Source organism: Mastigoproctus giganteus, chromosome 10, assembly GCF_048544385.1.
Source record: "Mastigoproctus giganteus isolate SK-2022 chromosome 10, ASM4854438v1, whole genome shotgun sequence".
Lineage (NCBI taxonomy): Eukaryota > Metazoa > Arthropoda > Arachnida > Uropygi > Thelyphonidae > Mastigoproctus > Mastigoproctus giganteus.
In genome coordinates, this window is record NC_143584.1 from 69075676 (window position 1) to 69092572 (window position 16897).

General features: G+C 38.3%; 1 protein-coding gene across 1 annotated transcript in view; it reads right to left on the reverse strand.

The window, feature by feature from the left end:
- Nucleotides 1-16897, reverse strand: part of LOC150079073 (retinoblastoma-like protein 1) — a 753431-nt gene that overhangs the window by 88956 nt on the left and 647578 nt on the right. The window contains exon 20 of the mRNA XM_090383691.1: nucleotides 10756-10876. Coding sequence (XP_090239817.1) covers nucleotides 10756-10876 — 121 coding nt within the window. The remainder of the gene's footprint in view (nucleotides 1-10755; nucleotides 10877-16897) is intronic.

Genomic DNA, 16897 nt, shown 5'->3' on the forward strand with positions numbered 1-16897 from the left:
TGTACGGTGTCTACGGTGAAATTCCTTACCAGCCAATTGATATGGGAGTGCATTTCATATCGCAGAGTACGTCACCTGCAGTTCATAAAAGGTTCCGTAAATTCATAAATGCCAATGGATACCTGGCTATATTGGAAGGCAAATTTCTGCCAACCATTAGAGACCATTTCAACCTGCCAAGTAACTGCATCTTTCAGGATGACTCTGCTCCTTGTCATCAGGCGAAAAGTGTAAGTAGGTACTTCTGTAATTACTTTAGCTTCATTTCTGCATTGGAGGTGTGACAGTAATGTGTTTACATTTGTTACAGGTGAAAAAATGGTTGGAAGAACAGTCTATTACAACTCTTAGCCGGCCAGGAAATAGCCTGGACCTGAATCCTATAGCGAACTGTTGGCATCGTGTGGAATCTGCAGTTGCCAAAAAAAAAAAAAACCAAAGTCCCTTCGTGAACTTCAGGAAGCCATAATTCGTGTTTGGAACTATGAACTATCAGTTAGTTATCATCAGAAATTGATCTTGTCAATGCCTTGATGGTGTGCCACTGTCATCAGGGCCAGAGGCAATTCAACTAAATATCAGTTTGCACCTGGTGATCTTTTCATTTTGTTTTCCATTTAAAATGATAAACTGAAGCAAACTGAGGGCTTCTGATAATATTTCAGCCATAATTGTCGTGTTTACCAAACTTTTGTATAAAGGTTGCAAATGCTCATTTTGGAATATTTTGAGAGCACCTGCCAAATATCACTTAGCTTTGCCTTAACTCTTAATAAATATCTTTTGTTTATATTTCTATTTGTGATGCTAGTCATTTATGTAACGTACCATCGCAAAAAAGGGTTAGAAATGTGAAATTCCTAGGTGATGCACTTTCTTTGAACACCAACGTATATAATAATGATGCTGGAGATGTATGTGTGCATGTTAAAAAAAAAAAAAAAAATGATCTAGACTTCCCTACCCACAAAGAGAACAAGCCAAATAGAATTCAAATAATAACAAGTACAGTGATAACACTGTGCAGGATAGAAGTTTAGTATTTAAAATGATTTGGGGTAGGATAGGGAAAGGAACAGCATACAGGAAAACTGAAATGATTAAAATAACTTTATTAAATAAATATGATTATGCAACCCAAAGCCTGTTTTTTACTGAAATGATTGTACAAATGTAAATGCAATTATTACTTAAATGGCTAGAAGAGAATGCATTTCTTTTAACTAAGTGTAAATGCCTATTGCAAACAAATGAAAATTTCATTTGACTTCAAGAGAATTATTGTAAGGTGGACTAAATAATGCTCCTGCTCCTTCCTCCCAACGAGCATGAACAGCACGCAACTAGCAATAATAATATATTATGAGAGGCGTGGCTCCACAAGGGACACAATTTGTTGTGTTGCTAAAAACTATACACTAAAATGGGATTATTATCATTATAATATTCATGAATGCATTTATACAATCATCTAGAACAGGGGTGGCCAACCATTTCCAGCAGCTGGCCACATTATTTAGGAAATGCCTCATGAGTCACTTTAGAAGGTATTGAAATCAGTACCCTTCCCCACTAAATATTTCTGGTAACTATGTTAGAATATGCTATGCACTTGTAATAACAAATTTAAAACAATTTTATAATTATAAAATTAATTTAATACAGAATAATGAATCAATGTTCATCCATACAGAATAAATATGATATTCACACGATGAAACCTGGATCATAATTTCTGGCAATGAAAGTGAAATTTGAGTGTTGATCTTCGTTTCTGATTTTTTAAAATTAGTTACACATACAACTGGGGGCGGGGACAATTTAAACAGCCAGTAGTACTGTATATGCACCAAAAAAAGTCAATTTCTTATAGCAGACATGGACTTCCAATTGAGGCAGTGTTTACAGAGAAACCAATTTAGAGTACTTTAAACAAACAACAAGAAATGGCTCAGCTACATAAAGAATTGTTGAATGAATTTAGGTATTCCTTAGCAGTCATCTACCTAAGTAGCAGGTCGAGTTTCCTAGTAATAATAAAAACTACTAGTTTCACCAATACATAAGTTGTAAATTTGTGAATAAATTCAGCATATTTCTTATCCTATGTTAAAATTGACAAAACAGATATTTGGATGGATTCAGAAGATAAAAGAAAAGATAAAAAGTACTTGTTTCAACAATGAATAAAATAAAATAAAACAATGCTGTACTGGTTTTTCATCTCATGCTTAGTGCAGACTAAACAATGTTCATGTTTATTTTCTAACAACAGCGTCAGATAGAATTTAAATATATATGTGTGTTTATACACACACACACACACACACACACACACACACACACACACACACACACACACACACACACACACAGTGTCCCAGGAGGAAAGGTCAACATTCCAGGAGGTGAAAGGATAGGTCATTTTAAGCAAAAAAGTTCATATAAACATGTGCCCTGCCCCGAATGGTTTCCAAGATAGAGCTACTTTAATGTTTTGAAATTGGCGCACAATATTTTCCCTCCCTCCCTCCCATCAGACTGCGCCATTTGATTGTCAGTTGCCAGTTATCAGTTGACTGAATCAGGAGTGAATCTGACTGCAAGTGAATCAGTGAGTAGCGTCAGTTGTAATTGTAGAAGTGTCTGCTAAAAATGCCGCACATTTTTACTAATGTCGAATATGCAGATATGCTGTATGTTTACGGCTTCTGTGATGGTAGTGCCCCCTTGCTGCTGTTGAAGAATACCGTCGGCGCTTTCCTACATGTTGAATTCTGCATCGTAGAGTGTTTTCAACACATTGTGTGAAAGTGTATACTTCCCAGTGCTCATGTTTCATCTGAACGAGGACGTCAACAAAATGTGCAGGAACAGGAACACATTCTGAACAAGGTTCAGCGTAGTCCTACAATTAGCACACAAAGACTTTCTGCATGTCTCGAACACTACATGAAGAGAGCTTGTGCCTATTTCACCCACAGCGTGTGCAAAATCTTCACACAGGGGACAGTGGCACGCGGCTTGAATATTGTCATTGGTTAAATGCCAATTGTGAAGTGTTTCCATCAATACTATTTACTGATGAAGCCACGTTTACCCGGAATGGAATCAACAACACACGTAACACTCATCAATGGTCGCACAAGAATCCACATGGTACAGGGAAAACAAATTTCCAAGTTTGTTTCTCAATCAATGTGTGGTGTGGCATGATGGATAACCTGTTGATAGGTCCCATTATTTTAGAACATTGAATGACAGGACACAACTACCTTCAATTTTTGCAAAATACATTAGATGAACAACTAGAGGATGTTCCTTTGGCCATGTGGTGTGCTATGTACTTTCAGCATGATGGGGCCCCTTCCCATTCTACCAGATGTGCGAAGCAACATCTGTACCAAATCTTCCCTAATTGGTGGATTGGTCGAGGTGGTGCCATTAACTGGCCACCAAGATCTCTATACCTTACCCCATTAGAGTTTTGTTTATGGGGTTGGATGAAGAGTGAAGTGTACAGAAGAAAGGTGGATACAAGAGATCTGCTAGCTCGCATAATGGACGCTGTTGCCTATATAAAGGAACATGAAGATACACTTAGACAAGCAACACGCCATGTTCTCATGAGAATAGAAAAGTGCATTGAAGTTGATGGTGGCATTTTTGAAAATTTATTATAAACTGTTCCAAATTTGTCACTTGAAAGTAAATATTCAAATGCCTTTATCTCGGAAACCATTCGGGATAGGGCACATGTTTATATGAACTTTTTTGCTTAAAATGACCTATCCTTTCACCTCCTGGAATATTGACCTTTCCTCATGGGACACCCTGTATATATACGAGGTGTGGCAATACAGTTCGCAGACTGGTGCAATAAAAAGAACACAAAGTGAAGGAGCTCAAAAATTGCTTTATTTTCATTAAAAGTAATCACTACCTGATTGAATGTACTTATTACACCATTCTAAAGTTTCTGAAGCGTCAGTGAAGGCATCCAAAAAGATGATATATTCAGTTCAGCAGTTATGTTTTTCTTTATGCTTTCAACATCCTGGAATCTCTTTTCTTTTAGAGCAGTTTTCACCTTGGGAAAAAGGAAGAAGGCTGATGGTGCTAGATTGGGAGAGCAGGGTGGATGGTTGATTTGTATAATGTCATGTTTCATCAGAAATGTCTTCACGAGTGCAGAATGGGTAGGGACATTATCACTCAACAAGAACCAGCTGCATTTCTCTCGAAATTGTGGCCTCACCTGGGAAATGTATTTCAACAGTCTTTGAATTGAAGCACCTGTATTTAGAATAGAACTCTCTTAACCTTAGGTATAAATTCCCTGTGCATCCCACCCTATTTATCAAAAACATGGTCAGCTTCAGCTTGATCCTAGATTTCCATAAATGAAACCTTTTAGGCTTCATCATGATTTAAGTCCACTGCATGCTCTGACACTTCATCAGATAAAAGAAAAGATAAAAAGTACTTGTTTCAGCAATGAATAAAATAAAACAATGCTGTACTGGTTTTTACCGGTACATCCATGAGATCGTACTTAAACATGCAACTCTCCAGTGGCAATAGAGTTGAGGAAATTAGGATTGTCTTGATAAGTCCGGACGAAGTTTTTCCATCATTACACTCTTTGTTGCTTATCCATGAGGTGGTGTTGGTACATTTCTCTGGGGTTACTTCTACCCATATGCAGTACTTTGCATTTTTCAATGTTAAACTTCAGTTGTCACTTCTCAGCCCAAATTTTCTAGATCCTGTTGCAGTAACACACTGCCATTACTGTCATTAACAACCCTGCCAACCTTGGCATCATCTGCAAACTTCGATACTAAGCCTGATATACCATAATAAATATACAAAACAACAGTGGACCCAATACTGAACCCTGTGGGACTCCACTAATAACATAAGTCCACAAAGAGAGCAGCACCCACTGATTACAACCCTCTGTCTTCTCCCACTCAACCATCCTTTTATCCATTGTAGCAACTTACCCTTAATACCATTCTGTTACAATTTGTACAGTAGTCTTCCATGCACAACAGTGTCAAAAGCTTTCCTGAAATCCAAGTATATGATATCAAAATTCATGATTTTTTGCATCCAGTTCCTTTGTAACCACATCATAATAACTAATCAAATTTGTCAAACAACACTTTCCCTTAACAAACCCATGCTGCGTCTGAATATTGCTGCCGCCCTGTCTAGCTGATCCTGCAATGCATCTTTAACCAGTGACTCCATTATTTTACCCAGAACAGAAGTTAAACTAACTGGTCTGTAATTACTCGTGTCACACTCTGATCCTCTTTGTGAATTGGGGACACATTTTCACATCTCCAGTCCGTGGGGACCTCCCCTGAGTCCAAGGATGGTCTCTTAATTATGGCTAAGTGTTTGGTTACTTCCTTTAATATAACTGGATAGATCCCATCCATCCCAGGTGCCTTTCTTATGTTTAACTTCAACAATTTCTCCTCCACTTTGTTCTCAGTTATTACAAAATTAAGCACCCTGTTACAATTTGATAACCGTGTGGCATTTTCAAACCTCAACTCCTCATGTGTGAATGTAGATGCAAAATACTCATTCAGTTTGTTTGCTGTCTGAGCAGGATCATCAACAGTTGAACTATCGATATCAAGTAGACCAATCAGATTCATCCCCTTCCTTTTAGAGTTTATATAGGTAAAGAAATCCTTGCTGTTTTTCATAGCATCCTTTGCCAAAGATTTCTTGTAATCTGCCTTCGCCTGCCTAAACTCCTTTGTGACTTGATTACAGACTAGTTTATATATATCATAGGCTTCTGTGTCGCCTGATAATTTATATGCATCCTATACATTTTTCTTCTCTGCCACGAGTCTCATTAGTTCATTTGACAACCATTTTGGCCTAAACCTTGAATTTCTTAATAGGTATGAAACGTTTAGTAGCTTCCACTATTAATTCCTTGAATGCTTCCCACTTAGAATTTGCTGTTGGTAACATCATCAGTTGGTCCCACTGTACAGAATTTAAAAACTGTCTGAGACCACTATAGTCACCTTTACGGAAGCAAAAACCCCTTTCTTTACCCCTGATGGTAATCATAACTTTTACACTGTGATCACTGCCACCTAATGGTTCCTTTATCTGCAAATTCTTAATACACGAATGATCACTGCTGATAACCAGATCAAGAGTATTACCCTTTATGGTTGCCTCTCGAACATGCTGCTGCAGAAAATAATCATGCAATATATCCACAAAAGTCTTACTAGTGTGCGAGTGAACAAACCATAAGTTCCTGTCTATATCTGGGAAGTTAAAATCCCCCATTATATGACATTCTGATTTACTAGCCCCTATTTCTCTGTACAATTGTTCACTGTACTCATTCGAGTCATTAGCCCTATAGCACACTCCTACTCTTATTTTTGCTTTCGCAGCACTTATGTCACACCACACTGACTCAACAGTGCACTGTTCATCTATATCAACTGGATGCTCTTCTTTTGATTTTATGTTTTTCTTAATTAACAGCATAACACCTCCTCCCTTCCAATCCTGTCTTTCTGTACACATTGTACTCCCCAAATTCCAGTTCTGCATTCCTTATATCTGTGTGACACCATGTCTCTGCTATCCCAACAATATCCGCCTTTGATGTCTTGACCAACACTTCAAATTCATCAAATTTATTTACTATACTTCTAGCATTGGTACAGATGCAAGTATACGTCATAAGTATACATCTACTTATTCTTATTATTAGTTACCCTAACACATCCCATATACCCACCTGTTTCACGATTGCCATCAGTCTCTGAAACCCCCAACACCCCTTGCTATAATATGCCACTGCTTATTCTAATAGAAGTAGTGGAAGAATCACCTTCTCCTCTGCCTGCAGCTACTTTTAACCTTTATTCTGTGAATCCCTGCCAAGCTAGCAGTTTTCCAACCCACCGAACACTGCCTCGATAGCATCAGCAAATATTCTTGCACCCTTTCTATTTAAGTGTATCCCATCCCTGTAGAAGCAGTCTCTCCTGCTAACAAGTACAGACCAGGCTGAAAAAAATTTTACCCCTTGAGCCTTGCACATTTCCTCCAGGGCCGAATTGATTGACAAGGCTCTCATCACGTACTCCCTCCTATCGTTCTGGGCAGAATTGCAGACAGTTTCAAATTTAACCCTAATTCACTAGGATGATGGATGTAGGTGGCAAACGAAGTTTAATGTTGATAAATGTAAAGTACTACATATGGGAAGCAGTAATCCCAGAATAACCTATCAACTCTGTGGTACCACACTGATAGTGGTAGAGAATGAAAAGGACCTGGGGATATTTGTGAAGACATTTATGAAGTTTTCTGAGCAGTGCAGACAGTCTGCAAGAGTAGCTCATGGTGTCTTGTCAATGATATACAGGAATTTTTCTATCAGGGATAAGGAGGTGATTATCCCCTTGTGTAAGGCAATGGTCAGGCCACACCTTGAGCACTGTATACACGTCTGGAGGCCTCATTTTAAGAAGGATGTAGAGCTGTTAGAACGAGTACAGAGAAGGGCAACAAGATTAGTGAACAGAACAAAGGGTTGCTATTGCGAAGAAAGGCTGAAGTTTTGCAAATTAGTGTCTGGAGACTAACATTTTTAGTGTCTGGAGGTGATCTGATTGAGGATGGTTTGAGCATGCTCAATCAATGCTGATGGGATTCTTCCTCTTGCTCAGAATAATCGCTTGATAGGGCATAAATCCAAATTAGGAAAGACGGTTGTAGGATAGATGTGCGGAAGTTTGCCTTTAGCCAGCGGGTGGTTGATTACTGGAACAAACTTCCACCTGTCATTGTAGAAGTTGATAGCTTAAACAGATTCAAGGCAGAACTTGACAAACATTTGGAGTGAGGGGATCGGTGAAATAAGGGTTTTTTTTTTTTTTTTTTGGCTGATGCTATATAAGCATGCTTTCTTGCATCATGTGCTCTTGCTAATGCTAATGCTCAGCGCAAGCAAAATAAAGTGTTATTGCTCCTCTAATTGAGGTCTCGAGTCACCATCCACCAGCAAAACTAAGTCATCAGCCTACACAAACATAACAAAGTTGTCACAGGTTCCAGCACTGGTAGATGGCTGTATCTGTTTCTAGGACTCCTGATAAGCTACTCTATTCTATATTTTATGTGAATTTTTTCCCCCTTCCGTTCCGATCAATTGCATTTCTTTGTGTAGACAAAGAAATGTTATTCAGTGTCAATCTGTTGGTGATATTCTGGCTCATATTACCCATTTATGGACAAATTCAATGGAAAAGTTTGGTGAAACTTTTCCATTGAATTGAAACAAGCTTCCGTCTCATGTTTTTCCAACTGCTTTTTGTAATTGGTTATCCAGTTTTCTCTCTGATCGCTCACTGAGGGTGATGGTAGATGGCTCTCTGTCTTCTAACTTCTCCACTAATGCCGGTGTCCCCCAAGGTTCAGTTCTTTCCCCCACTCTTTTCCTCTTGTAATATTAATGACCTTCTTCCATTGACTGGAAATCCTATTCATAGTTTTGCCGATGATAGCACATTGCATTCCACTTTCCATTTTGAGAAACCTTGCCCTGCTCAATCAGCTTCAACTTCTCGAATATCCGCTGTCAATTCCTTAAATGCTGATCTCCAGGTAATTCTCCAGTGGGGCAAAGAGAACTTAATTGATTTCAATCAACTAAGTTCTCTTAGTTTATATAGTCTAATACTCAGTCTTATATATCTCGCAAAAAGAATTCTTCTGCTCCTATGCTTATCTTGGTGACACTCCATTTTCTAGGTAAAACGATATATCTCTTTTGGGGATTACCTTGAATTCTAATCTCTCTTGGCACAAGCACATTACAAATATTGTTTCCTCTGCATCGAAAAAACTTGGTTTTCTCTTTCGTTCTTTGCATTCACTCTATACAAATTACAAATCTGCCGTACCATGGAATATTGTTCCGACGTCTGGGGAGGTGCCCCCAAAACCTCTCTCATGCTTCTAGATTCCATTGAGAAGAGGGCAGTTAGGTTAATTAATGACTCCTCTCTAACAGAGTCTCTCCACTCACTGTCTCATAGATGTATTGTTTCTTCTGCATGCCTTTTCTACAGATACTTCCATGGGCACTGTTGTTCTGAATTGGCTTCTATAATTCCCACTCCCTCTTTGAAAACAGTCTGAACACGTACTGCCATCAGACAACATCCATTTACTGCCCAATTTCAAACTCACTGAACCAACTTTTCATCCTCGTTTATTCATTCCACTGCCATTTTCTGGAACAACCTTCCTTCATATGTATTTCCTTAAAATTACAGTCTACAGAAGTTAAAGTCTAATGTCAACAAATATCTTCTTTCATCTTCTCAACCTCAAACCCAAGCATGGTGCTAAGTATTATAGGTTCTAATACCTCTCGTGTTTGAGGTTTTCATAAAAAAAAAAAAAATTCAGGCTCTTTTGTGATTCTGCAGAGAGCCTTTATGGGTATGCCCCTTAGATCCACACGAGGCATATACAGCAACTCCCCTACAAACTGTTTGGGAGTGAACAAAATTCTAATACTTAAAGCATTTAATTGGATTTGAAATATAAGGTCTGATTTTACAGTTAAAGTGAAGTGTAAAATTCTTCAAGTTCTTTAGAAATAAAAGCAAATATGGGACACCAAAAATGACAAGTATCATATGTGTAGGGACAAGCACTTATCGCTTTGAGTTCATTTTGCTTTTGACGTATATAATGTTTTTTTTTGTCTTGGAGCTCATATTTATTTATTTATTTTTATTTTTGCCACTTGTAACAAATTCCAGTTTTACTATTTCAGTATTATACATGTAGAGAGATTCAAAGTGGCATAAGGCTTGACTTTAGTAGGCATTCCAACAAAAGTAGAGAATTTTTAATGGCCATTCGGAATGTTGAAGTTTTGCCATTTCAAAGAGATCCCCCGATGGTCGTATGTAGACCACCTGAGGGCGATTAGCAATGCTTTTTACAGACTTCTACATCACAAGAATGATAACTTGCACATGAGGTGCAAGAAAAAAAAAAAAAAAAAAAAAATATAATAGATTGGTAGTGTCAGCTTTGTCTTTTTTGCAATGGATGTTATAGTATCTTGTTCCCTGTCCCTTTCATCAGGATCAAGAGATCCTAGGGGTAATTAACCAGTCCATATCTGCCCTATAGTCCATATTTGCTTCTTTATCCTCAGGGAGTTACCTTTTCCTCCAAGGTTTCAGGTCCCATCCAGGGTCAAGAGATGACAGAGCGGCTGGGTTAGTTTGATTAGTCCTATTAGAACAATAAACAAAGTTTCTGGGCTGCAGTATACTTCTTATGGAGCAAAGGATAATATATTAATATTATCTCTAATAATATATTAAATAAGGAAAACAGTATTTGGAACAAAAAAAAAGTACTCGCTGAAAATGTTCTTTAGAGATTCTCTAAAGAATCTTTTTCTTTAGAGAATCTTTAGAGATATGGAAAGCTCAATAATCTTGCTAAGTGTAACTTAATGGCATATAATTCAGTTGTGAAGATGCTGTAAGCTAGCAGTGCCTTGATATTGCTTAGCCATCCAAGACAAATTATATACATTAAAGTTTATACACATGAAATTAATTATTCAAATAACAGTTGTCTTCATATTATATAAAGTGAAATAAAAAAAAAAAAAAAATCACAGATCCTAATGCTCTGAATTGCCTAAAATTTTACCTCTTTCTTTATCATCCTTATCAGGAGGGACGGGAGAACTTGAACCAGATCCATTTTTGCTATTTTCACTACTTCCTGAATTTCGGCGCTTTTTACTATTTAACAGGACACTACGATAAACCTGACATAAAAAATTATTGCTTAGGATTTATAAACACATCCAAAATATTCGTAAAACTATTTTATATAATAATAAAAGTATTTTGAATTAAAAACACATTTTTAATCATCATTAATTTGTTATTTGCTGTTGGCATGGCTAAAAATTAAGAATAATGTTGATGATATGGGTAAACTGGTTTGTGATATGAGAAGTTGGATAACTTGTAAAGAATTAATAATCGCTAAATATTTAAATGTGCATTAGGCATGTGATTATTGGAGAAATTTTAATTTAATATTAGATATATATTATAAGTGTTTTTATTTTTATATATATTGGACCAAACACTACTCTTAAGAAGTACTAGGGCAACTTGCCTAAATAATCATAACAGATACCAAACTATTACTGTTGGAAAACGTGACCATGTAAAAATACGTAAAGGTGTATAAAAGTAGTAAAAAGATCAAAAAGAAGTTAGTTTTTTTAAAAAATAAACCACGATATGCTTTACCAAGAACTAATTTGTATATATATATATATACATACACGAGTTGCAAGAGACTGAATTAAGTTTTAAAAACCAAAAATTTTACAAGTGTTGTCTGTTAGATAAATTCTAATTGATTTCATAAGGCTAAAGGCATATTGATAATATCTGGACAGGCAATAAATGTGCTTGAAAGCTTGTGAGCACTGTCACAGTGCTCACAAGGAGAGGGGTCATTTGCTCTCAGTAGAATATGTGTAAGATGAGCTAGTCTTATGCAGAGCTGAACTAAAACAATTTCCTCTTTATGATTTTGGCAGAGACTAGGAAGCCATTGTTCGATTACAGGCTGAACTTGAATATTTTGTTTCCAGGCTGAACTTGAATAATTTGTTTCTAGCCTGCACATGCCATTTGTAGACCAGTCTCTTGCATACTGCCTGGTAAAGGAGTATACAGAGGAATAGCATGCAAGGGTCATTCAGTGTCACTGCTGACTTGGCTGTAAGGTCAGCCAAATCATCTTCCCTGATTGCAATATGGCTGAGGATCCAGCAGAAACAAATATCAAACTTGGATTTGAAAAGATGTAGCCTGTGCTGTACCCAGAACATGTACCGACTATGTGGTACTACACTCAGGGAGGTGGCGAATGAAAAAAGACCTGGGAATAATTGTGCAGTCAGATATGATTGTTGATGTTGTTATTGGATTTAACGACACAAGGGCTACTAAGACCAAATTGTGTCTGTTCATCATCTATTCACAAGAAGCATATTGTTTCTGGACAGGCAATAAATGTGCTTGTCTTCAATATTTGCTTCAATTCCTAAGAAATGAGATAAATCAGGTGATATTCAATATGGAGAGTGAGTGAAAAGTGTTTGACCGGATGGTTATTATTATTATTATTATTATTAGCCACATGGTGCAAGTAAGCCTGAGGCTTATGCTGCACCAGGCAAAAAAAACAAAAAAAAAAAAAAAAATTAAAAAAAATTAAATAAATAATAATAATTTCTGAATTATCCCGATAGAGAGAGAAGTAAAAGGGAATCATCAAGAAAAGGAAGAATGATGATATCCAAGCTCATACTCACCAGATGTGAGCCCCTGGGGTTAGAATGTAAGGGACAATCAAACCAGAAAATGACAGACCGTAAGTTGCATCTGACAGGATGAGCACTGAGGTGAGTTTTCTCCCAATAATAGGAAGGGATGAGTATGATGAGTGTGTCCAATTCTGAGATTTGCCAGTACTACTTCCTCTCATCTGTTTCGTTGGAAGCCAGACAGTTACAGCTTTGGATCTTCTTTTATCTGGTAAAGTTTATTGTTGGTGTTACTTTTCCAGATCTGTGCCCATTTATCGTAGCATGCTTTCCATATGACAAACTTATAGTAGTGTAAGGAACTTGAGGATGTTGTGAGAGAGCGGATTGAGGATGTTTAGCGGCAAAGTCAGCACTTTCATTTTCAGGAATGCCAGAATGGCTAGATCCAGCAAAAACTGACTGGACACTGCAAGAGAATAACTGGGAATGAAACTGTTTCAATGTAGGATGAGAAGAGAAGAAATTCTTCCTTATGGCAGAGACAGCACTAAGGGAGTCTGTGTAAATTATGGCCTCGATAATCTTACTAAGTGCTAACTTAATGGCATATAATTCAGTTGTGAAGATGCTGGAAGCTAGCGGTAGTGTGGCTGATTGATTGATTTTTGACTTTTTTTTGTGGCACAAAAACAGCAAGGTTATAATTCAAGAAAGACGAAACTGGTAACTTTTAAAAAGGTTACTTTGACGAAAAGTGCATATATATACATACATATCAATAAATAAAATCAGTACAATGGTAAAAGCAAACTGTATATTTCATATGAGTGTATATATATTAATCAATTTTAAAAATTTAAAACTGCTGACACATTGTCATTTAAAATCTGACTGAGTGTATATGGCTCAGTCAGATGGGTAAAAGCAGTAAAACAAGCATTTCTAAAACTGTTACAATCACATAAAATATGTTGAATGGATAAAATGGTGTTGCATTGCTCGCACATAGGAAGGTCATCAGCCCTCAGAAAAGAGAAGTGTGTCAGATGACAATGTCCTATGTGGAGCCGAGCAAGAACAACTTTCTCTTTGTGATCCCTGCATAAGCTGGACCGCCAACGGTGGATAACAAGCTTAATTCGACATAGTTTGTTTGTAATAATCAGGCGATTCCACGAATCTTGCCCCTGAGAATGTAAGTTAGTACGGATTACTTGCCTGTAGTCTGTATAGGGGACTAACAGGTCAAGATTATCCGTCAGGGCTGCTACTTTGGCTGCAATGTCACCAAATCATTTCCTCTAATCCCGATGTGACGGGATCCAGCAGAAGTGGATATCGAATCCACCTGCATAGAGGATGTATATTATCTGCTGAATTCGGGACAGGGTTGGATTATTAGTGTGACACCGCTGATAAAGCCTGTAGTGCACTCATTGAGTCGGCATATATAATACACCGTTGGTATCAGTGATTTCTTATGTGATCTAGAGCTAACTCTTGACTGCAGCATTTACACAACTCTGCAGTGTAAATGCTGCAATCAAGGGATATCTGCTCTGATATAGTATTATCTGGAAAAAGCAGCAGATCCCAGATACGATTCTGACTTCGAGCCGTCTGTGTAAACTGGCAGGAAGTCAGAATGTTTTGCCTAGTGCTGTGAATAGAGCTGAAGGTAGACAGAAAATGGAGTATTGGACTTTGTCGCAATCTTGACTGAGAAATCACAAGCTGGTATTTGTGCATGCCAGGGTGGAGGGGGCTTCATTGGTGATTGAGCAACCTTGTCTACCGAGATGTTAACCTCATTGAGTAGCTCTTGAACATGAATGCCAAATGGGTGATTGGTAGTCCGTCGTGTGTTATAAAGATTTTTCCATCGTGGCTCAAAAAAGGATGTCCACGTGGGTGATCTGGCAAGGATTTCAGCTTGAAGGCATATTGTAGAGACAACTGCATTCGTCGAAGTGACAAGGATGGTTCATTTGCTTCAACATACAGACTTTGGACAGGCAATGTCCTGAATGCACCAGTAGCAATACGAATAGCTTGATGATGGATGGGGTCAAGCCAACGAACAGCGTTATTTCTGGCAGATGTGTATACCTGAGACCCACAGTCTAATATTGAACGTACTAGTACACGGTATAGATGGAGTAGAGTGCATCGGTGTGCGCTCCAAGAGGCAGAATAGAGAGAGAGCGGAGAATGTTAAGCCCTCTTGTGCACTTTGTGCATAGCTGATGAATGGGTTGGACAAATGTCAGCTTTTTGTCAAAAATAAGTCCCAAGAATTTCGTCTCTGATACAACTGGAATGGTGCTTTGTCCAAGTTGTAATTCAGGCTCAGGGTGGAGGTTATGTTTGCGACAAAAATGGCCACAAACAGTCTTCTCCGCTGAGAACCTGAAGCTACTGGCTGTGGCCCAGGAGTTAAGATGGTCAAAAGCTTGTTGCAGTTGTCTCTCAATAACCCTCATATTGCATGATTGAGAATATATGCTGAAGTCATCAACATAGAGTACACTGTTTATAGTTGGAGGAAGTTGTTCGGAAATTTTTAATGGAAAAAAGTGCGACACTTAAGACAGATCCTTGTGGTACCCCCCCCTCCTCTTGGCAAAAGGGCCGGGATCCTACACGAACTTGGAAATAATGGCAAGATAAAAATTTTTTAATAGACAGGAAGGTGACCACTTAGACCGAGATTGTAAAGGTCTTTTAAAATACCAAATCTCCAAGTTGTGTCGTACACTTTTTCCATGTCAAAGAAGAAGGACGCCAAGTGTTCTCTTTTCAGGAAAGCATCTCAGATAGATGTTTCCAGTCTAATTAAATGGTTCAGTGTGGACCTGTCTCTTCAGAAGCCGCACTGAAAGTGGGAGAGAAGGTCATTTGATTCTAAATACCACAAGAGATGAGCACTGACTATTCTCTCCAATATTTTGCACAGACAACTAGTCAGAGCAATAGGATGATTGTTTTTTGGAGATTTAGGATCCTTTCCTGGCTTGGCAAAAGCAAAAATAGTTGCCTTGCACCAGGTATCTGGAAAGTGCTCTTCAAGAAAGATTCTGTTATTCAGGAAGAGCAGAAGGTCCATCGATTCTGGTGAAAAATGTTTGATCATTTCATAATGGACATTGTCTGGTCCAACAGCGGTAGCCTTTGTATGGGCAAGTGCTGTTTTCAGCTTGTGGACAGTAAATGGCCCCATTATATGGGCCATTTACTATCCACAAGCCCTTCAATGGAGCTTGTGGATAGGGAGCCCTTCAATGTGAACTTACAGGCCTGTTTTTCAGTGTTGTGCTTTAAGGATGAAGGTAGACAGAAGACGGCGTAAGATGATGTTGCAGAGATGTTAGAAAATATTTCCCGAGGAGCATTGGCTATTGCAGTAGTGTCTGCAATAGTACATCCATTATATTCAAGGACCGATGAGGGGTGTGCTGTGTATTTTCTCTTCATTTTCCAGATTTTTTCCCAGACCACCTTAGGGCTGGTTGTCTGGGTGATGTGAAACAGATCCAGATCCACGATTCCTTTTGACTCTGATGGGGGATGTAGTGTGACTTGGCTCATGCACGTTTAAAGGCTAATAGGTTTACTGTGGTAGGATATCATTGAAATATCCCCCTGGGCTTTGTTTTGTGCTTTTTTTGCTGCTGTGCATTCTGAATTCCACCAAAGTTTGTGAAATTGTGGGAAAAGAATTGGTTGATTTTGGGATTGCAATTGCAGCTGTATGGACAATAGTGTCTGTGATGTACGTGACTGTATCGTTGATTGGCTCCTGACTTACTACTGCAGTGATGTCAAGGTTTGCCAGATGTTGAAAAGCATTCCAGTCAGCCTGATCAATCTTCCACCGATGTAAACTAAATGGCAGACACTGTCTACCACTAGTTAGGGTGGTTATAACGGGGAAGTAATCACTTCCCAAGTAAGTGAAGGAAGGAGAGAAGGGGAGCAGATAGAAAGATCAATTGCAGAGAACGTACGGGTAGGCAAGTGGAAGAAGGTGTTTATTCCCACATTAAGAAGGAGTAGAGTGCATCGGTTATTGTCAGCGAGCATATTCTCAATGGCTATTGTTAGAGGTTATTGTCAGTGAGCATATTCTCAATGGCTCGTCCTCTTCTATTGATGTTAGCACTACCCCACAGGGTGCTATATCCATTAAAATCCCCAAGAATTGAGCAAGGGGGAAGGCAAGTGAATGATAAGATCATCAACGTCTTTCTGGGGGATGTCAATCCCAGGTGGCAAATAAACAGAGCAGACAGTTAATAAGAACCCCACTGTAAGGCAAATTGCTACAACCTCAATGCTAGTTGTAAATTGCAAAGGCTAAAAGGGGGTCTGGTTGCCCACGAGGATTGAGACTCCTCCATGAGTAGGACCATCCACAATTCTGTCCTTTCGGATGAAGGTAATGTTATGCATGTTGGGGTTATCATTTGCCTTTAAATAGGTCTCCTGTATGTA